General features: G+C 41.4%; 1 protein-coding gene across 1 annotated transcript; it reads left to right on the plus strand.

Annotated features, from left to right (window-relative positions):
* Nucleotides 1-4,693: 4,693 nt before the first annotated feature.
* On the plus strand, nt 4,694-8,939 carry rpl7l1 (ribosomal protein L7-like 1). Its single transcript, XM_062411751.1, has 6 exons — nt 4,694-4,799; nt 5,304-5,412; nt 6,317-6,480; nt 7,511-7,648; nt 7,739-7,848; nt 8,220-8,939. Exons 1-6 carry the CDS (start codon nt 4,786-4,788, stop codon nt 8,426-8,428), a joined length of 744 nt encoding a protein of 247 aa, XP_062267735.1. The 5' UTR covers nt 4,694-4,785; the 3' UTR covers nt 8,429-8,939.
* The last annotated feature ends 1,119 nt before the right edge of the window (nt 8,940-10,058 follow it).

Below are 10,058 nucleotides of genomic sequence, written 5' to 3' on the forward strand. Positions count from 1 at the left end.
GAATGGGAGGTGTTGGAGGTCCACGGGGGGAGAAAATAAACTGCAGACGGCATCATGCATGTACTACAGTGTAGCTTTTACCTTAAAGCCTGTATTACCTTTAAGCTGTAACTCCATGCAGATTTTGCAACAGATGATGACTACAACAATAAACTATTGGAAAACCTGTCAACTGTCTATTCTTTTTTTCTTTTATTCAAACCTCAGACTCAATAACAGTTCTACAATATACTGTCACTTTTTTATTGTTTGCGTTCTGGAAATTGTGTTCAGAGATATTATTTTACAGTCTATATTTGTCATAAAATTCCACTGAAGTAGCTTTGATTGTTCACGTATGTGGCTCATATACAAATTTGAATGGTGTACTGAAATGCTGTTATTTTTTCATACATTGCATGTTGTCTATTCCACTGGTCTGTTTAGCAATCGACCCAATCTTCAACTCTCATCAGGATTGTGATGGTGGAAATCTGTAAATCAGGACTGGATCCAATGTGAGACCCAGTTGTGCTCCCACTCTCAATCTGGAAACCTTTATCTCTGACTCATTTGAGGCTATATGCCAAAGGTCTGGATGGTTATAGCAACATTATTTTGAATTTGGTTTGAAAAATAATACATAATAGGTATCGACGAAACGGCTCCGTTTGCATGCTTCTGTATTCCACCTAATTTGAAGCCCCTTCAATGAGTAACTTATCCGGGGGATGATCAATTTGCCGACAATGAGAGGATGGAGGAGGCTGCATTTCTATTATTTTTATTATTTTATTCTATAGCCAATGATTAGGCTAAATGAGTCCTTACATTGTTGTGATACTGTTTTCCGTACTTACAAAATGAGTTATGTTTTATGTACCTTTTCACGAGAATTTGAATGAATATTCTTATCTGTGAACCCCCTTCTCGCGCTGTGGTACTTGCGCTCAGTAACCTGTTTCTCGCTCTGTCTGCGTTTGGAACTGATGGTTCTACATGGAATTGCGCCCCGGGCGAGACCCCCTCCGAGCACCGCCCCCGCACGATGATGTGCGCTGCAGAATGATGTGCGCTGCAAGATGATGTGCTCCACAAAAGGATGTGTGCCACACGATGATGTGCGCAGCAGGATGAAGTGCTCTGCAGAATGATGTGCACCACACGATGATGTGAGGCTGCAGAACGATGTGCGCCACAGGATGATGTGTGCCAAAAAAATGATGTGCGCCGATGTGCGCCCCAGGATGATGTGCGCAGCAGGATGATGTGTGCTGCAGGATGAAGTCAGCTGCAGGACGATGTGCGCCTCAGGATGAAATGCACCGCAGGATGAAGTGCGCAGCAATGTGCGCCAAAGGATGAAGTGAGCCAAGGATGAAGTGCGCCACAGGACGATGTGCGCTGATGTGCGCCCCAGGACGATGTGCGCTGCAGGATGACATGCACGCTGCATGATGATGTGCGCCACTGGATGATGTGCTCCACACGATGATGTGCGGTGATGATGATATGCGCTGCAGGATGATGTCTGCCCCACGATGACGGTCCTGTGGCGCACTTTATCCTTCGGCGCACATCATCATGCAGGCACATCCTCCTGTGGCGCACATCGCCTGAAGCCCACATCATCCTGCAGCGCACATCATCTTGCTGCGCACAACATCCTGGGGCGCACATCATCCTGGGGCGCACATCATCCTGGGGCGCACACCATCCTGGGGCGCACATCAACCTGCTTCCTTCAACATTCAGCGCACTTCATTGTGCTGCGCACCTCATTGTGTGGGGCACATCATCCTGCCACGCACATCATCCTGCTGCGCACATCATCACAGCTCCTGCAGCGCAGATGAGCTCTGCAGCCTGCGGTGCACATTCTGTGGCGCACATAAATAAAAAATATATTTACCCCCAAAAAAATTGTTATTAAATCAAATTAATAAAAAAACTGTGCGCACATCCTGCTGCACACATATCCTGCCTCGCACAACTCCTGCAGAGCACATCTCTCTAATTATGCAGGAATTGCGCGCGCAGTTTATTTATTTAAAAAAATATATATATTCATTTAATTTTATTTTATTTTTTAAAAAAATCTTTTTGTATTAATTAATTTCAATTTACATAGTGTAATATGTTTTGCAATTAATAGGTGATTGAATTCCTGCCAATTTTCAGTAGTCAGTAGAGTTCAGTATATTGCTGGCATGACGTTAGAGCAGGGGTCTTCAACGTTTTTCAGGCCAAGGACCCCCAAACTGTGCAAGAGATGGTGCACGGACCCCCTACTATATATATATACACAGTATAAAATGTTATATTAAACTGGGCCTAGTGCCTTGTATAAACATAGCTACCCTGTTGTTGTGCAATCAATACTAAACTTATCAAATATTACAAGGGTTCATTTATTCATGTTTTTAATTTAAACATGTGCAAGGTACAGGGTTGCCATGCCACTGGCATTTATAAACATACATCTTGCATACAACACTGAGCTGTTAAAGTAATTCACAGATTCATGTTTTTATTTTAAACATGCATGCAGAAGAGACAGTGAATCCTCAAGCCATCTGTGGATGGCACACATACGCCACATTAGTGAGATGTCATACCCTGATTTATTTATCTAATCTTGGACGGATGGAGGTTGTCCGGGAGAGGGTCATATCAGCCTCAAAATATGTTGGACGCATGTAAATGTGTATTTAAAGACATTTCAATTTGTGGGGAAAAAAATTGGTTCAAAAATTAAAAAAAAAAAAAAATTATACAAAATTAAAAAAATTGTTTAATCAACCAAAGATTTCGCGACCCCCCCTGCAGTACCTCCGCGGACGCCCTAGGGGTCGCGGACCCCCTGTTGAAGACCTATGCGTTAGAGAATAACTGTTGCTTGTTTCCATGTGATGTCCTGAGGCTGCCCCCTGCTGGCTGCTGGGTTCCTCTGCTACTCTTTTTTGGTTTGTGCAGCTTGTGATTAACTAAAGTTGTCCATTAAAGAAAATCGTTATTATCCTTCAAGTGCAATTTGATGTACAACCAGCAACCAGTGCAAGACAAAAATAAACCAATATATACAATGTAAGTAAATGACAATATAAAAACCCTATAGACTAAGGAGCAGGGGAAAATGAGCTTTTAATAAATTAATAGATAAGTCGAGCAACAGAAAATTACCCGTCAACTATTTAGATATTCTAGAAACAATTCTTTCTACTTTTAATTTCCTGTTGTGTTTATAATTATTATTAACGTTAGTGACATTTCCTTTATAAATGTGTGGAGGTCTTATTATTACCTCTGCTAAGGAGTTTATGTTTTCATCTCTGATTTGTCAGTCGACAGGTTTATGTCATAAACTACTGGACCAATAACCACAAAACTTGCTAGAAGGAAGCTGCATGGATCAGAGATGAACCTATACGGCTCTGTTGATCTCCACTGAGTGCCAGTCTATTAAATTAATCTGGAATCTTCTCTTAAAAAACCTTTCCCCTCCAAGGGGTTTAAAGTGTGAAGCTAATGAGGTGTTCTATAAAGATGTGATCGAAAACGTCAGACCAAGTGAATCCACTTTAATTCAGCATTAACAGAAAAAAAAGAAGAGAGTTTCATTTCACCGTGAGCAGCAGGACGACCTACTGGATTTTCCTCTCATACGATGAAGGTTACTCTATCTATTCAGTTACTAATAAAGCTCTGTTCAGTTAGATTCACAAAGGGATATAAGAACTGGGGTTAATGAAAATGCAAGAGAATTCAAAACCAACACAAATTAGTCCTCCTTAAGTTTTACTCAACCTGCGTCCCTGAAATTCAAGTACGTGTCCCTTCTGTATTTACAGCAAAGCGAGATTTTGAAGTGATCAGAAAAATGGAACAAAAATAATCAATCTAGTGTAAAAGCCACGGATTGCTTCAAGCATCAGGTCTGGAAAGTCATCATGTCTACAGGCAGCGTGTTGTATGAAATCTTGAATGTGATACTCAGGCTTCCTGATATTGGATTGGCTGTCTCCTTCCTCCTGGTTCCTACTGGTGAGGTAAGTTTAAAAAATAATTTAAATAACAGATAATAGACATGCAAATAAAGTTGAGTAGAGATTACAAATAGTATACAGATATTTGTATTCACAAGGACATACCATCATTGCATTTTATTCTGTTTATTCTATTCATTCTAAATTTCTATCCAATCTATTTGTATTATTTCCCTCCTTTATTTTGCTTGGAAACTGTTTTAAACTGTGCTTTCTGGTTTCATATGTGTTTATTTTTGTTTCTGCACTGTTTTCAATGTCCCTGTACAGCACCTTGATTCTAGGAAACGTGGCTTGTAAATAAAACAGTCTTGCCTTAAGTGACACAGGCAGACATTTTTGCAGTATTGTATGCAAGTGTCGGTGGAATACCAGGCAGGAAAATAAGGTCCGAGAATAGGACGCAAAGGTGTAACCCCCCACACTCCATAGAACAGCAACTGGACTCTGCACACACTGTATTAACCCAGGAACTGTCAAACATGGACTGGTTGGTTGTAAGAGAAATCATTACTATCAGCATTTACAAAATAAAAAATAAACACAGTAATGATTTTGAATCTGATCGATTACTCAGACCCACAGCAACAACAAAGAGGATTCAAATGTTTTTTGTTTGCTTTTACCCTGCAAATCTACTGCACCACACTGCAGTCCACTAGGTGGCGGTATTGCTTCCATACACATATTTGCCATGCGCCATTGAAACTCAGGTCCGTTACGTCATATCCCAGCGACGGTCGCGTCTTCATCCTGCACCATGGCTGAATCCGAGTATGTATTTGTTTTTAACTTCATCTAAGTCCATCCGCACTTTTCTTTACGTCCAACCGCATTGTTTCTCTCTCGTATGAAAATACAAGTTTAACTTCACATGTCAGGACTGTTATTGTGAGTGTTGGAGTAAAAACAAACAGATTCTTTGGAGTCTCGTTTCACATGGGGCTCAGTGTATCTTCACCGCTACATAGCTAGCGGTGTGTTTATTGTTTAGTAAACTAATTAGGAAGCTAGATGGCAGTTATGTAGCTGCTGCCTGTTGTGTAACTTTAATAATCAAATGATTTTAGCAATATAGTCATTAGCATGTCTTGCTAAAGCTACATGTTGCTAACTTGTGTCTGGATAGAGCTGACAGCCACTTTAAAACCTGTATTGTGAGAAAGAAAATAAAGCATAGCCCTTATCTTACATTATTGAGATCCCCTCGATGAACAGTCGCCACGTTCACGTGTTACATTGAAGCTTGTGACAGTTACCGTATGTTTGTGTTCTCAGGTCTAAGAAGGTGATCAAGTTGGTTCCTGAGTATCTCCTGAAGAAGAGGAAAGCGTACCAGGCCATCAAAGCCACACAAGCCAAGCTCGCCCTGCTCGAGAAGAGAAAGGTCAGTGAGGAGGACGGTTCCCTGGCATCATGTTGAACTCATAAGCAGATGAACCCACTTAGTCTCGATTCACATTGTAGTTTCCGGTTGTCATGCAAAGCTACATCTCGGTTGGACAACAACAAGGAGTTGCGAATTCCAAAATATCAGACTAATCTGTTATGGCTTTCAGATTAAAGAGCAAGGAGCTTCTATAAGGGCTTAACAGAATCCATTAGTCATACACTGCTTTCAGACATGCACTGATCCTGCTGTTTGTGAGAATGCAAATGTTTGAGTGAGAGGCTCCAGACTTCATTGTCTCCCGCCATCCCCCTAGTCAACATCTGGATAATATCTGAATGAGCCCGAGTGGATGATGTTTCTTTCATGCAACAAACTCCAAATTGAAAACAATAAGAAAACAAACATCTCAGGATGAAAATGAGGTACCACACTGACAGAAATGTCAAGGGAGCTTGTTGTGATAAGGCTCGACACGGTTGTCGATCTGCTGTAAACAAAAACTTGTGACCCCTGCAGCAGAATGTATATGTTACATTCTGCCTGTGCCAGCTGCTCCACCCCTCACATAAACCCTCTGAAGGTTTCTGTGTTGTAGTCTGGACCCAATTCTGCAGATTTCTTCCAGTGTCCATGTCTGAAAATAGCTATGCAATTTGGAATCCAGTGTTGTAGAGGCAGAATCTCCTTTTATTTAACGTTTATTCACCATTACAATGTTTTGTTCACTTTGTTAGTCAGTTAATGTATAACTAAAAATCCATGTGTTAAAATTATGTATTTATTTCACCCCAAAAACTGCCAAAACGTGTTTGTCATCTGAATTGACTATACTGCACTTGGTTCTGCACGTATGTACACATAGCTGTATATTCACAACTGTTCTTTTACATTATTCTAGGTTTCAAAAGGCAAAGGGTTGAAGTTTAAACGTTTGGAAGACTTCCTGAAAGACAGCCACAAGAGGAATCGGGATGAATCTCGCATCCGCAGATTGAAAGTCAGGCCGCCTGCCCCTCTGCCTCCTGCGAAGAACCAGCTAGCCTTCGCTGTCCGCATCAGAGAGTGAGTACTTAGACAGAGGCTCATGGTCATGTGCAGTGAAGTCCATCGAAAAGCAGAAACTGGTTGTAGATTTTTGCATTGATTTGTGGAGCTCAGTGGTTCAGGTGACAGCAAAGGTAAACAGAGTGGATTATCTGCAGCATACAAACATCTACACTGTATGTAGTAGCTACTGAGCCGGTACAGGTGGGAATGAGAGCACATGAATCACCCCAGCAGCCTTTATAAGACACCTGAAGACTGAGAATGTTGTATACCTGCCATTTTAAACTAGAAAACACTAACTGGAGGTCGCTGTAGTTCTTTTATTCTGGGTTTGTTGATAGTAGCTGATGGCGGTTTAAAACTCAAGCCTCAGCTCTGTGATGTCGTTGCCTTTGTTACCTGAAAATATATCGGACAGATGAAGTTACCAAAGGGAGAATTCATTTAGTTATAATTCAGAAAAGTCTCACACTAGGCAGCATGTTTGTGTGTTCAGCCCGAACTCTGAACTGAAGGCTATATCAATAAAATAGTTATGAAAGTTAGAAAAAAGTCTCCATACCGGTTAGGGAAACCTCAAGGTGAAAACACTTGAATTCCTAAGTTAACTTTAAGTCAGTGCACCATGTCGGGTCTCGAAAAACGCCATGTTCTTTCTGATCAATTTGTTCATTGACGGTAATTAATGATATCTAAACCATTTAGATTTCTTGTACATACACTTGTAAAAGAACACTAAACATTGTTTGACTGTTGTTTGTGTCTGCAGATTCCATTCCAGCAAATTGTGTTCATTTAAAATCTTTTAAAAATTTGTTAAATAGTCTATGAAAGTGTTCCAGCGGGAGAAACACTAAAGATACAAGATTCCTCTGTATCCAGAATTTCCAGGGTTAAATTAAATGAAAAAGATCTTGCGTCTTACATTTCCAAGTCTAAAATTCGTCCGGGTCCAATCACTGAAAGTCTCAGATGGGAAGCTGTTGCTTTATTTCACCAATGACATGCTCAAAACACACAAACATTGATGATACTTTCCATTTAGGATCAAAGGTGTCAGTCCCAAAGTGATGAAGGTGGTCCACATGTTCAGGCTGAGGAAGATCTTCAGCGGGGCCTTCGTCAAAATCAACAAGACCTCCATGGCCATGATGAGGCTGGTGGAGCCCTACGTTGCCTGGGGGTGAGTCAATCCGACAGTTACACTTCAGCAAATTAAATGTGTTAAATTTGTGTTGTTGTAGTAATAAACACGTAATGATCTTGCCGACAGATTTCCCAACTTGAAATCTGTTCGTGAGCTCATCCTGAAGAGAGGACAGACCAGGATAGGCAGGAAGAGAGTTCCTCTCACAGACAACACCTTCATTGAGGAGCACATGGGTAAGTCTCAACAGTGTGATAGAGCCGCTTCACAAGTAAAGCAGGGCAAACCAACATGTAAGGCTTAAGGGGATAGTTCACCCAGAAATGCCATTGAAGTAACTAGTGACCGCTCCTTCAGACGTAATAAAGCAACAGAAAAAATATATACTCTCTATACGGTTTTAAGCCTAGACGTTCACATCCCAGAATCAAGTGAATTGATTGGACATTAGAGAATGAACACATTGATTTCATCTGTATAGAATTGGATGGTTTGGCACAGAGTGGTTAAGTTGGTCTATTTGCATCTACTTAGTTAAACTCTGCTTAGTTACACTCTGCCACCATCCTCACCATACCGCTCACCCATCTGCTCTCTTGTTCCTCAGGGAAACATGGCATCATCTGTTTGGAGGACCTGATCCATGATATCTACTCTGTTGGCAAGAGCTTCCGGGCCAGCAACAACTTCCTGTTGCCTTTCAAGCTGTCAGTGGCTCGTCACGCTGCCAGGGACAAGGCCAGGCTCCTGAAGGACCTAGGAAACCCTGGATTTCGTGCTACAGACATTAACAGTATCATCAGGCAGCTGAACTGAGGAGAAATGCCCCTAAGATGCAAACCCAGCAGCAAGGACGCCGGCCTTCTAGAGGAGCAAAGTTCATTGATGACAAAATATATATTTTTTCTCTTTGACTGAACCCCTCTGGTTACATTCTCTGGACATGGGGTGATGTGAGGAAAGTGGATTATTTTATCATATCATGTTGATTTTGTTCAGCACTATGTTAACATAGTGCCCCTGACAGTGGTCTCAAGGTTCCTTGGTGAAAGTGTAACAATATTGTATATTAAAATATTAGTACACCATATTCTTCAGGTCAGAGGGATGGATTTGTACTTGCGACAAGTAAAGGAACTGAACCGTATCAGTTGTCCTACTTACTGGAGCCACCAGCTGAACTACAAGCGGTCCATTTACTGAGTGAAATTGATTTCAGTGTGAAATGGTGTAAATGTCTGTTTTAACATCGATCATTGATCCAAAATCTGGTGATTTACTGTTGATTCACTTATTTTTACAATAAAAAAAATCCCAACTGATTCGATACTTTTGCAATGACATCTGCAGTAATTATCAAGGGGATGGGGTGCTGCAGACCATTGTCTACCAACAGTAAAGCTGTTTTCAGATATGAACATGAAAGAATTGGGTTCGGTCTTACCCCGAAGTTAGCATTTTATGCATGAGCAACGCAGCAGAAGACTTTACACTGAGACACGTTCATAACAACACAGAAATCTCAGGAGCGTGAGGGTGGTGCAGAGGCAGGATATAACATTGTTTTCACTGGAGGTCTTTTTACAGCACAAACAGCGTTGGCCCTCATGATAAGATCCTGTCTTCATGTATTTCATCTGTTTTTCACCCTTAGATGTTTGTTTTTATATATACGTGTTAGAAATGTCATCAGCACACCGACATGTTCACTCGCTCGCAGTGAATAGAACAATATCCAGCCGTGTTCTCACACAGGCTCAATTGGATGTTATCAAGTGTTTATTCTTGGCTTCTGGTAGCAGAAACTCAGAAGAAAGTCTGTAGGCTCTTACTTAGATATTTGCCTTCTCACTGACATGAACTGAGATTATCCAGAGCTCAGTGCATGTCTGAAAATTGGCTGTCTGCACATATATGTATCACACAGTGGGGGGCGCTATAGACCTTTATTCACAAGGTGAAGTCATGATGCAATGAGTAGCTTCTATTTATCAATACTTAAAATCAATATTTGGTGGCTATCCTTTAAATCAGAATCAATCCTCCCAACACACAGACACTCACAGTCGATCATCACACTGGTGTCACTATCGATTCACGTGACAGGCGTAAAAAGTAGGGGAGGCTGCGCCTCCATGAATGCGCACAGGAAGGGATGGATGCTGTCGGAGAAGCTTCATCTGAGTCACCACCGTGTTTTTTTCTAAGCTCGAGTGTGTCGGTGGTCAGATGGAGCAGTGGAGAATATTCCAGTGAAGATATACACACGGAGCAGGTGAGACAGACGAACTGTTTATGTGTGATGATATGATGGATGCTGTCACTATCTATAGAATCAATCAGCATCCATTACCATGGTGATTAATCACCATGACGACTATTTACCGGGCTGGTGTCGTGATGACGTAGAGTGGGTCCTCCTCTGCTGAAGTGTTTCAGAGCAAAC

The sequence above is a fragment of the Platichthys flesus genome, chromosome 18 (genome assembly GCF_949316205.1).
Source record: "Platichthys flesus chromosome 18, fPlaFle2.1, whole genome shotgun sequence".
In the NCBI taxonomy this organism is placed as follows: domain Eukaryota; kingdom Metazoa; phylum Chordata; class Actinopteri; order Pleuronectiformes; family Pleuronectidae; genus Platichthys; species Platichthys flesus.

Coding starts and splice junctions, on each gene's coding strand:
- rpl7l1 (XM_062411751.1), top strand. Junction 7,649..7,738: donor GAGCCCTACGTTGCCTGGGG/GTGAGTCAATCC, acceptor TCTTGCCGACAG/ATTTCCCAACTTGAAATCTG. Junction 7,849..8,219: donor CTTCATTGAGGAGCACATGG/GTAAGTCTCAAC, acceptor CTTGTTCCTCAG/GGAAACATGGCATCATCTGT.